General features: G+C 37.7%; 1 protein-coding gene across 2 annotated transcripts; it reads right to left on the bottom strand.

Annotated features, from left to right (window-relative positions):
- Positions 1-1,853: 1,853 nt before the first annotated feature.
- Positions 1,854-10,993, bottom strand: LOC146513978 (uncharacterized). 2 transcript variants are annotated; one of them, XM_085167220.1, is made up of 4 exons: positions 10,575-10,993; positions 9,158-10,496; positions 5,078-6,853; positions 1,854-3,780 (listed from the first exon to the last, which is right to left on the bottom strand). In XM_085167220.1, the coding sequence occupies exons 2-4, from the start codon at positions 9,476-9,478 to the stop codon at positions 3,478-3,480; spliced, it is 2,400 nt and encodes a 799-aa protein (XP_085023346.1). In that variant the 5' UTR covers positions 9,479-10,496; positions 10,575-10,993; the 3' UTR covers positions 1,854-3,477. The 2 variants fall into 2 exon arrangements, with proteins under 2 accessions (XP_085023346.1, XP_085023345.1); XM_085167219.1 differs by having other exon boundaries at positions 9,158-10,993.
- Between the last annotated feature and the right edge of the window lie 1,205 nt (positions 10,994-12,198).

The following is a 12,198-nucleotide window of genomic DNA, read 5'->3' as shown; positions in this document are numbered from 1 at the left end:
TTTTTAAATTGGACTTTGAGTGAGCCGACTGACCAAATAGTCCCTTCATATCAGCAGTGACGCAGGGTGCAGGTACGGATTGTTTTGTCTCACTTAGATTCAGACAAGATGAAGGAAACCTTTTCTGGTTTCAAAAAGAAGACTCCTCCCACCCAATTTTCTCGCATGTATATGTGTAGAGAGCATAGAAGTCTCACAAACTATATATATGTATATATGCAACTATATTAACAGACTAAAATGAATATAGTGACGTATGAAGTTATTGAGGATTAAAAAAAGACTATTTTTAACTAGATTTTGTTTCGCCCATTTTTCTGCAGTTCCTCGTGTATAAAGAAAAGAGTTACAGAGTTATATATTGTTGCTAAAGAATGATGCTACAGTGCTGGCACTGCCATCTACTGAAAGACAATGAAAATACAGCCTGCATCAATTTCTAGGGACCCTGTACGCCCTTTTCATGCTCCATTTGGATCCAGTTTTTTCACCTGATACCATTTTAGTTCTTTTTTAATCCCCCTCAGCCTTTCCTGGTGTTGTATAGCAGTGAATAGGCTTCAGTGCATGTTTTGTTTACTCAGACAAATCATGTTTTTGTAATATTTCTGTGGTTTTAAATATTTCATTGCAATTCCTAAGCTGTTCACATAACTTCCTTTTCCTTGTATAAAAAAAAACCCTTCTGTTCATGATTTCCATTAAGCCATGTCTCCTTAGTTATTGTTTGCTCGTCGTGGATTTCAGATATGAATGATGCAAATACATCAAAGCTGTTTTTATGTCTATTTCAAATAAATGTTTTGTACAGACATTGAAATGATGTTTTCATTGGGTTTTTTTTTTACAGCAATGGCTCAGTGTGGCTTTCGGGGATCTGCATGTTTTTTTATTTTTATATTTTTATTATGAGTCATTCATTGATTGTGTAAATTCTGTCTTCATCATTTTTACTTTTTCTGATCTGACAATACGTTACTTTAAATAGCTCTAGTCTAAAGTTGTGCTGTTTCCTAAACACCCAGTGCAAGCCGTTTACATGTCATAGTACAGCATTTACATACAAATCCTGGCTTCAGACTACGGTCACCTAAAACACTGTGGCAAACAAGTACCAGTATTTCAGCTTACAAGCATCGTGTGCTTCCCCCTCATCATGCTTCCAGAGGACAGCCAATCAGAAGAAAGTGGGCTTTTAGCCCTCTGGAGTCTATACGTCTGTATTTTAGGATGACCTAGCAGCAAGACACAGCTGCTCTGAGTGTCAAAAGTGTTAATTTCAAACTATGTTAGAATTAAAATCTAGTACAATCTAGTTATGTGGATTTTATCAATAGTGTGATGCATGTAAGTCCTAAACACTTTTATTTTAAAATAAGGCGCTAGACATGACCCTGGAGGTAGTATTTAAAGAGTCAAATACTACATTGACTGAATATGATCAGCCTGAATTTCTGCATTATCATTAACTCATTAATCCAAAATAGAAATGTTTGTAGTCATCATGCAGCAGTGAGACAATATAATAGTTATTTTTTTTATGGACAGTTTGACTAGGAGATACACAAAACCATTAAAGACGCCCTACCATTAAGATGTTTCATTTCGCCAACCAGGTGAGAGTGAAATGGAAATACAGTACTTAAAAGACATTAAGGTTTTCTTAGTCATGTACAGATGTTAAGGCTGATATTAAATCTTTTTCTTGTTGTAATCACGCCTCCTGTTCATAGATCTTCTTTAACACACTTTCAGTAAAAAACATGAAGGACATGCAACATTACAAATACATTCGTGAATCCTAAGACAGCGTTTATGAGCTTAGTGAGCACTTAAGGGGGGGAGGGGGGGGGGGCAAATTATTATTAGAAAGGCTATAGTTTTTAATTACTTCATTGTAGTCAAATTGCTGACACTCATGGCTTTAAATGAACTTGTTTCTTGCATTTTGTAATAGCCAATATGAAAAGAAGGAATCCTCATAGTGAGGGAAACCTGTTTCACTGTGTGCAGACAGTTAGATCCAGACGTTTTCATGCAATTACACAATATTTGTCTTTGTACACCACCTTTAACCTCCTAGGACCCTGCGTTCACATATGTGGACATCACATATTGGGTTATTTAGACTAAAATACTCAATTTTGCTCTACATGGGCCTGATATGCACTTGCGAGGACATTAAAAATGCATGCCATGGAAGAGTTTGGGTCTTAGGAGGTTAAAATAAAACTGTCAAACAATTAAGATGTGTAGATTTTGACTGAAGAGGTTTAACAGATGACGCCTTTTCTCTTGTCAGTCTATGACAGAGTAAGCAAATAAAAAACGTGGCACTAATTCCAGTTGAACTTGATTTGCTTTCATAGAAACTCTCAATATGAGGCCCAAAGAGATGTTGATGACAGCAAAGGAGATCCTCAAAAGGCTGAAAAACTCAAATAAATGTGTCACAAAGATAGCAAAAACTGTAGAGAGTGGCCAAATCAAAGGCCTGGCTGCAGTAAAGGCCTGGCAGAGCATCTTAAGGGAGGAAAGAGCAATTTGTTATGCCCATGGATTCTAACTTCGGTGCTTCACTGACTCCAAAAGCATTTTCTTCCAAGAATTAAAAAATAAATAAATAAACAAACTAAGCCCACTTCAAACACATGTTGAGTGTTTCAGTAGAAATCCACTGTGGTGGTGTACAGAGGCAAAACTGTCTAAAAACATATGGACCTAACTGTACATGTTTCACAAACTCGCAGTTCACAGAAAAATCTCCAAATTCAGGCAACAAATACTAGAAATATCCAGTCTAGACAATTTATACACAGTAATTGTTTTATTTTGTGTTCCCACTTACCCAGTACATTCAATCACTACAGGTAAAATATCAAAACCACAAGTCATGTACAAAGGCTGTGGTGAAAATAAATGCTCTGTTTTGTTCTGCTAAACAGAAAGGCTGATTAATTATATTATATGAATTAGAATTACTCTGTGAAGTCTTTTATAATACATAGTGCAAACTTCAGGCCCTCTTGGCTTGTGCACAATTAAGTGCATCAAGTCAAAATGTGAACACGTTTAGGCAAACCTCTCTACATTCTTATAAGTTATATTCAGAGGTAGGAAATACATTTTTTTTAAACAGTAAAATTCAGGTTCACAGTATCTTCACTGTGAACTTCACTTTCTGTCCTGTTAGTTCCTCAGACTGTCAGTATTTATACTCTGGATATAAAGAGAAGTTAGAAGTTTTGAATGATCCAGCATACTTCAAACAGGACATTGCTTTCCACTTGCTGTCCTGTGGATAAAGCTCTTGTTATTGCATGCTTTTTCGTTCAGGTCCTTTGGTCACCTTGTGGATTTCACTTATTTTCAGACATTACTGATCATGTCTCTAGAAATCATCTTCAGCACCTAATCTTTTGAAGTCACTGACCCCTATTCCTTAACGTAAGTCGCAGAATATAACTGAGAAGATTTTCACGAGTGTCTCTTTTTTGTCTCTGCGGGAACGCCACTTTCCGTCTCTCTCTTGTAGTGGGGGTAAAAATTGTTTTGAACTCTTTTGAGGACTCCATCAAAATAATAGAAGTGTTCGTTTTCTTCATAATTACGTCGGCTGTTGTCATCGTCTTTGATAGGGTCTGTCTGCAGCTCACCTGGAACCATAGGATGCCTTGAAGCAAACATCTTTATTCCTCCGAGTCTCTCTTTGCAGTGTTTCCAGCCAGCTTTCGTGCGATGTATTAAACCTGTGCAGAGCGGCACAGTGTCCCCTGAAATCTGTTGAGAAGATCTTTCATCAGCACCGTCATTGTTGTTCATCGTGTTATACTCAAAATAAAAGGAATGCCCAAAATAGTGAGTTTAAGAAATTTGAGTACATGTAAATTTCCCATGCAACGTTATTACATAAATACAATGTAAAATCTTAAATATAATTCAACCCAGTTAAATTAAATTCACTTGACTGATATACATTCAGTTTATACAAACCACATTTTCCTCAATGATTAATTATTTAAATAAATAAATCTTTCAGTTGCATTTTACTCAAAACTATTACTTACAACTTTATCAGGGCTAATAATCATTTTTGGCCAAGTATTTTCCAACACCATTTTTTTTTCAAAGGTAAACATTTACTTGGAAAATACTATATAATGCAATAAGCTATCTATTTGATGGCCTGTCCTGAAGGACCACCTATCACTTCATTGCACTGCAAACCAAAATAAATTTACAGGCCTTAAAAAATTAATGCAACTGAATGCCTTATTTTTCTTAAGTTGTAGAACTTAAAAGTTGAAATACTGTTGGATTAGTATGTTTAAGTACTGTAATCGCAATTTTTTTTAGTTAAGGTTACTTAGTATTTGTTCACCTCTCAAATTGGATTAACTCTAACTTTTCATTTCTGCAAATATCTGTGAATAAAATCATCATTAACCCATCAACCCACTGCACCCCTGGTGTCACTGCTTCCTCTGGCATGGAAGTAAATAAAACAAATTCTCAGCCTCTAAAAAAAAATAAATCATTGAGCATCTCAGTATGAGATGTCGGGGGACTAAAAGCCAACATTAATGGTTAAAAATAGTTAACCCTTGAACTCAAATGATTTGTTGAGTTATTAAGACATTGTTTTCTCCTGAAAAACCTGATGTTTACAATCAAACTCATGAGGCCCTACTGTGAGCAATAAATTGCACAAAATATCAGACGTAGCAAAAACAATACAAATTAAAATGTATTTGCAATTTTAGAAATTTTTGTTTGTTTAATTACTTCATTGTTCAGGCATTACAGCGTTAATCAAAACTCAAAAGGGCGAATATCTCACAGGAACTCAAAATATTTCAATTGGTTGGATTTGAAAAGAAAAGGAAATTTCAACTCCAAAATTTGGGGTTAAAATGATTGTTGTTTTAATATAGTATTTCATTACTCGTGAAATGTAACTAATTTAAATGATAGATATATGAATCTAACAGTCAAATGGGACATATACTTCCCCAAACATTCAACTATTTATTTAATTGAATCTAAAATTTCATGGAAATCTTGAAGAAATACTTACTTTTGCATGCTTGTGTGCAGGCTCCACTCGTGGATGATTTTGATCTTCCTTTCTTTCAGTTTCTGTCCTGCTTTTTAAAGCTTCTTCTTCACTCTGTGCGTCTTTCAGAAATTTGGTTAGATTTTCTAGGACGTCTTCTCTCATCCTGAGGCCTGAGAATGGCTTCACGGTCGTTGCTTGCGTAGTTTCTGTTTCATTCTTCAAAAATCCTGGCTCAGTGTGTGCCTCGGGCTCTGGACTCACTCCAGTTGTCGGTCTCTTCTCTGCGCTCGGCTGTCCATCATCTTTGCGTGTGCTGCTTTGAGTGACAACTTCCGTACTTATTGTTGTGTCTTTAATCTTCGTGTTTGCTGTATTTGAGTCTGTTATGTGTTCTGTTGTTATCATTTTGAGCGGGCGAGGTGAGGGTGCGACTGTCTCCTCTGGTTTCAGATTTCCTTCATGTTCAGTGTGGTTTATTCTTGTTGTTTCGTCGTATATATTAGTTGTTTGTGAGTTCTCTGGTTTTTCTGTGGTTTCCTTGACTTGTTCCTTTATAGTTTTTCCACATTTCACTGCTTTCCTATCTAAGCTCTCTATTACAAAGATTTCTAATAAACATATTCTTCCTTTCAAACATTTACATTTTGAGTCGTATTGTTTAATAGCGATGTCCTTTAAAGCTTTAGTGATGGGTGGCAGGTCACCCAGCTCAGGAATATTCACTTTCCATCTAAAGTCTGTGTTGGAAATAAGCTTTCTTTCAGATCTTGGATCCGTTTGTATTTCCATCGCTGCTTCTGGCAGGAAAAACATGATTAAGGCTTCTTCTCCCACATCAGACAGCATTTGTTTTTCATTGAAATCATGAATATCTGTTTTATGCGTGGAGCGTGTTCGTAGGACGTATGCAAATCTCTTTTGGTTTCCATTTTCCATAGGATTCATATTTTGTTCTGCTTTACTATCTCCTTCTGGGTGTCTGAGCTCTGGTTGTTTTGTGATCATTTTCCAGCTAAATAATTCATTATTATCGTCCTGAGTGGGCCTCATCTTATTCAGTGGTCTATTTCTGAATCCTTTCTTCTCCTTCGATACCAAGAGGGGTTGCCTCGTAGCATCAAATCCAACATCATCCACACCAGATGCTGCTTTTAAAGAAAGTTGTTTCTGAAAACTTCTTTGGCGAGTGGAGTCTTCGTTCAAGTTCAAAAGTTGCTTTTGCTTCACAAGAATGTTTTCATGTCCTTGTGTCTTTAACTGTGACACATCTGACGTTTTCATTGAAGAGGTGCCAGAGTGCAGAGTAGCTGCATGGAAAATGTCACGTTGACCGACTGAAGTTCTCAGAGATCCTCTTTGATTGTGCTGCATGAGAATTTTAATGTCCATTGGTGCATTTAGTTTCGTCTGTAGTGGTTCAGACTCTTCCTTTGAGGTCCTCCTGATGTTCATTTCTGCAATTTCACTAAGTTTTGGACAGCAGGAAACAATCATAATTGTAGTCGCACAGATTTTCTCCATCAGCATTTTTTGCAAATGAGCAGTGATGGTGGCTGCCCAAACCTCGGGTTTCTTCATTAAGAGAGCCTGAAGGTTTTGTCCTGAGACAATGGAGCGGTGGAGCACTAACAATGAAGGTCTAGAATCAGGGCTATCTTTAATTATATCCATGGCAATGTGACTGGTTTGACTAACAGTCTTAGTTTTTGGAGCATCGCTAATAGGAAACAGGGCTGTGTTTGACTTCATCGCGAAAGCTGGAACAAGTTTTCTTTCACCACAATGAAGAATGGTCTAAAGTGACAAGAGAGGAAGGCTGAATTAGTTATATAAATGTTTCCAGATAAATGCGTGAGCCATAAAAACAACTTCCATCACCATGACTCCAGTCCAGATGGAAATATCCATCTTGGAGACTTGGACACTTTGGGCACTTGTTCTTCTGAATGAGACTTTGTTAGTGAGGGGCAACTCTGACAGACCGCAAACACTGCACACGCATAGAACAATTACCAAGTCGGATCAAATAAGACTTGAAAATGTAAGCTGCTCAAAAAATGTAAGTAACACTTTTTGATCAGAGTATAGCATTAAGACAGTACGTACGTAGCAGAGGGGGTTGTTGTTTCAGCTGCTTTTGGAGTTAATGAAACAGATGCACTAAATGGGCAACAATGAGACAACTCCCAACACGGGAATGGTTTTACAGACGGAAGCCACTGACATTTTTTTTCCTTTTCATCTTTTCCAACAGTTTTTTCTCTAGTTTTGCATTTGGCTAGGGTCAGTGTCACTACTGGTAGCATGAGGCAATACCTGGACCCTACAGGGGTTGCACAGGTAGTCCTACTCCTCGAGGATGGCTCATGAGTATGTGCCACTGCCAGAATGTTTGCTGTCTTTTTTACTTTGATTTCTGAAGTGTCTTTGAAGTCAATCCTCCCTAGTTTGATTCTTTTCTTTTCCATCAAACTGTCATGGGCTTGTTGTGTGGCAGTCAGAGAGAGGACCAAAAATAAAGGACCTGGCAGACAGACTTAACTTAAGGCACAGGTAAATGGCTGATTGAACAATATAAGAAGCAGAGCTGAACTGGAGTAAACTAACTGAAACCACAAACCTTGAGTAACAGACATGACAAGGAACAGATGAAAACTAAGGACCTAATTACACAGGATCACAAGAGGATGGGCAACAGGTGGAAAACACAGCTGAAACAAATTCTGACCAAACAGAGGAAGCAAAGTTAAAAGTAACGCACATGAGACTAGGGACTGTCAAAATAAAACAGGAAGTAACAAGCACTCAGAGAGTCACGTGACATGTCAAGACATGTAAACTTGACACTTGGACAGGGGATAATAGATATGGAAACAGATGATATTGGGGTGGCTGTAGCTCAGGTGGCAGAGCGGATCAGCCACTAACCAGAAGGTCCGTGGTTCAATCCCAGGCTGCTCCAGTCTGCATGCCAAATATCCTTGGGCAAGATACTAACCCCATGTTGCTCTCCGATGCATCCATCGGAGTGTGAATGTTAGATACTTAGCACTTAAGCTTAGAAGTGCTTGTGTGATTGGGTGTGATTGGGTGAATGAATTAGCTGTATAAAGCACTTTGAGTGCTCGGACAGAGTAGAAAAGCACTATATAAGAACCAGTCCATTTACCATGACAGACCGGGGAGAGAAAACAGTCTGGACCAAGTCCATAACAGCATAGAAATCTACCATGATTTTTTTTCCTCATTGAAATCTGCTTTCTTTACCATAAAGTGCATTTGTGAAATTTTTGCAGCACTGCAAACACACAAATATGCTCCAAGCACACGCCCGACTGTGCAGCACATCCATTGTTAACTGAGCAAGTAGAGGGAGAACAACTGTTCGAACTGTTCTTCCATGAAATCTATTTTTAATATGCCTGTTTAACCCAGTTGGTCACAAATTGTGGGGCAGGCCCCACTGGTGGGTTAGATGGGCCACACATAAGGAGGCAAAAAATATTAAAAATTAATTAAATTTGAAGGGGAAATAAACCAACAAGGATTTATTTATGTAAACCTCAATTTGGAACGTTTTTATTGTAAATGGTCGAGTGGCGTTACGAGTAAAATTTAGACATCTGAAGTGGGACGCACGTCTTCTATTTGATAAATGTCCAGATTGTCTGGAGTAAATATTAGAATCACATGCTAAGAGACTGTCACGGTGTCACGCTTAGTTAAAAGCATTACCCAAAAAGGCTTTTTCTCTCTAATAAATATTGTAATCTGGCACAAAAACACGCTGCATGTCAGATATTCTTATTATCAGCAGCATGAAATGGGTGTAAAAATAAAGCAGCTTGTGACTGAGTCAACAGCTTTGTGCTTTTGAGGTAGTGTAATGTGGGAGACTCTTGGCTGCTTTGCAAAATGTGACATTCCCACCTGGTATGCTGATAATTCATGCACAGAGGAGCTAGGGAGCAGCATAAGAGGGAACATGTATAAATTAAAAACAAATACAGATGATGGTGGGAGTAGTTTTCCTAATGAAGAACAAGACATAAAAAGGAAACCTTTTTTTAACAGCATTACTGAATAAAATAAGCATACCAATACAGGAATCTGATCCCTTTGCATTATTCTTCTCAAGTCTTTGAAAGACAGAGTGTGTCCATGGTCACTGTGGACTGTGAACGGCCAGCAGAAGGAGTAGCTCCTCTGTTTGTGTAGCAAAACAGCATACATGTAGTTTCTTTTGAAGCATGTACACTCATTTTGGCTCTGAAGTATCTTCAGCCCTTTGGGAGCCATCTGTCCACCGAGGATCAGTTTTCTGCACAAAGTCCAGCTGAAGTAATCCATAACCCAGTTCCCGTGTCCTGGGGGAGTCAGGTCAGAGACGAGCAGAGACAGCAGCAGCCAGGGCCTCATTGTGCTGAAAATAAGTGCTGGAAGGCAGCCTGAAGCCAGCAGTTATGCTTTTATCTTTCCTGCATTTCTCTACTTTGTGTATGCAAAACACAGAGCAAATAAAAGATTCTGTTCTGTCTCTAACAATAGGCTGTAATTACACAAAGGCAAGTTTTCATCGTCTCACACTTGTAGAAGTGTCAGGTTATTAAACCTTAGTGGAAACTGTAAGCAGTTCTGTAGTTTCACAAATAAAGTGGTGCTGGTTGTTTTTGCATATATGCACTCAGATAGATGTAATACTCTTGGTTATATGTATTGTTATATCTACCACATTGCAGCAATAGAGGCCTGAGGATAAGTCTGTTGTTCTAGATTTCTTCCAGTGTTCAAAGCCCACTGTGAAGTAAACCTACTGTTTATTTCTCTGCATCCAAGACCCGACAGAACTAATTCCTGTGCAGTGCCAGCTAGGGATGGGTATTGATAAGATTTTCACGATTCCATTTTCGATTCTGTTTAACGATTCGATTCTTTATCGATTCTCTTATCGATTCTTTTTTTTTTAAAAAAAAGGAGAACACTAAGGTCTAATAGCTTAGAACTTTGTTTTATATCTTCTCTTTGAACAAGATAGAAATTTAGGAGTAACATGGCCTTACAAACCCAACAGTGAGATCTTAAGAGATCCACAGCCTACGGCTCTTCAATGGGGTATCACAGGGTCCCCAGGAAAAAAAAAATTGTAAATGTAAAATAATAAAATAAATATTCTTCTGTAGCAATAACAAAGTATAACATCAATTATTCTGTAGCAATTACACAAGAATATCCAGTAATGTCCCTGCCTACAATTAAACACATTCACTTACTGAAAATCATCTGCTGTGGCAAATGGGTGCAAGCCTTTGACCACAAACTTAGTCACTGCTCGGTGACATTCGTCTATCCTGGCCTGAAAGGAGACGCTACCGGTAGACTGCAGCGAGAACTGCCAGCATCTGAGCCAGACTCTGTCTGTCTCTCTCATCATGGTCACCTAAACGCACAGTAATGGCAGGTTTTGTAATAAGGCAGATCGCACTAACATAATATGCACTGTTAGTTGATTATTTACCTGCCGCATTAACGGGAGAGGACGTGCAAACGTTACCGCTGCTGCTGGGTTGAGATTCACGAGTCCGGAGCGGAATTAAAAACACGACATTCATTTAAGGTTATCGCGTGTTTTGTGAGCAAATGCTTTTGCATATTCGTAGTGTTTCCTTCCTTAAATGAAATATCTACTTTACAAGTATTGCAAGTTGCCCTGTTGTCATCCGTTCTCGTAAAGTATAACCAAAGTTTTGAGCGTTTGAGCCGCTTACGCGCCATGTTTCCTGCCAGGTAAATGACGCTCCGCAACGTGGTGACGTCATTCGGGGCGACTGGAATCGATAAGGGAATCGTTTGCAAAAATGGCAAACAATTCCAAGGAATTGAAACAGTGGGAACCGGTTCTCAACAAGAACCGGTTTTCGATACCCATCCCTAGTGCCAGCCTACATTGTTCTCCTACTTTCATTATTTCATCATTCTACTTTTGGACTAGACTAAAATGTTAAGTGGAACTCGTGATTGCTATTGCATAATTGTCGTTTAGTTTACATTTTTCACATAAAAAAAAATCTGAAAAAGCTTTTTTTGTATGTGCCACTTTAGTCTTGGAGTGTGAAACCATTACACCCGGTGCTTCTAATCTTTAAAAGCATACAGTACATTACCTCATGTTCATGTCTTTTCATCTTTTTGCATATTATCAGACTTTGTCCGTAAGACACGCACAGCTCAGGTGAGCAGCTACAGTAACAGCTCATTATTGTCACCTGTCCTTCGCTGAATCAGCAGGTAAGAACTCAGTCTATATTTGATTTGTTTAAGAAACTGCAGGGGCTAGCTTATTTTGGTACCTAAATTGAAAGCACTTGAGCATTTTTAAATGTATAAAGTTAAAACAGTTAAAGCATTCCTGGCTGTCATATCAGAGATAGTGAAATAAGCGTAAATGAAGAGACATATCATAGAGACTCAAAGTGCAATAAAGAACTACAGTTAGAATAATTGTCAAACTGTTATGTTTAAACAGTTATTGTGAAAGGAAAAAAAAATATTAAGTTAGACTTGGCTCCATCTTTATAAGGTCACATAGATGTGCACATTTTGATAGACTTAGGGTTAGGTTTTTTTTTTTTTTCTTGTAAGCTAGTAAGGGAGAACAGTCTTTATTGTGTTTATATTGGTAAAATAAAAAGAGGAGAGCATCAGTCATGGATGTCACAATGAATAAAGATGTAAAAATGTCAAGATTAATCCACTCCATAATACCAACAATACTAAAATGTCATTACCTAGTGCTTCAGTTACTTAGAGCATAATATTTTATTAGGTTCCTGTAAGAACTTATTTCTGGTGTGTCTATCTTTAATTATGTGTAGGCAAATATAATTACATTCTAATTTCAAATAAAATACATTTAAATTCTGTTTAATTACAGGGGAATTATGGTCTTGGTCATGGGACATATTGTGAAGTGTTAAAGTATTATGAAGTTTTTGATCACAGGCTTAATTTGTTTAAAAAAAAACATATTTAGGAACAAAAATGAAATATAAAGAATGAAATATGGATCAATACTCCCCACACATGTGGGTTTTTAGATAATGTGATGCTCAGAATTTAAGCAATATGTCTGTCTCATTTCA

This window comes from Neolamprologus multifasciatus, chromosome 7, assembly GCF_963576455.1.
Source record: "Neolamprologus multifasciatus chromosome 7, fNeoMul1.2, whole genome shotgun sequence".
NCBI classification, from domain to species: domain Eukaryota; kingdom Metazoa; phylum Chordata; class Actinopteri; order Cichliformes; family Cichlidae; genus Neolamprologus; species Neolamprologus multifasciatus.
The sequence above is the reverse complement of the archived record's forward strand: the minus strand, read 5'-3'. Positions and strand labels throughout refer to the sequence as shown.

Excerpts from the sequence above, each read along its gene's own strand:
- LOC146513978 (XM_085167219.1), bottom strand. The coding sequence starts at position 9,478 with ATGAGGCCCTGGCTGCTGCTGTCTCTGCTCGTCTCTGACCTGACTCCC. Across the intron at positions 6,854-9,157 it reads GGGATCAGATTCCTGTATTG|ACCATTCTTCATTGTGGTGA; the intron begins GTATGCTTATTT and ends TTGTCACTTTAG. Across the intron at positions 3,781-5,077 it reads CTGCACACAAGCATGCAAAA|ATTTCAGGGGACACTGTGCC; the intron begins GTAAGTATTTCT and ends TCTTCTCAACAG.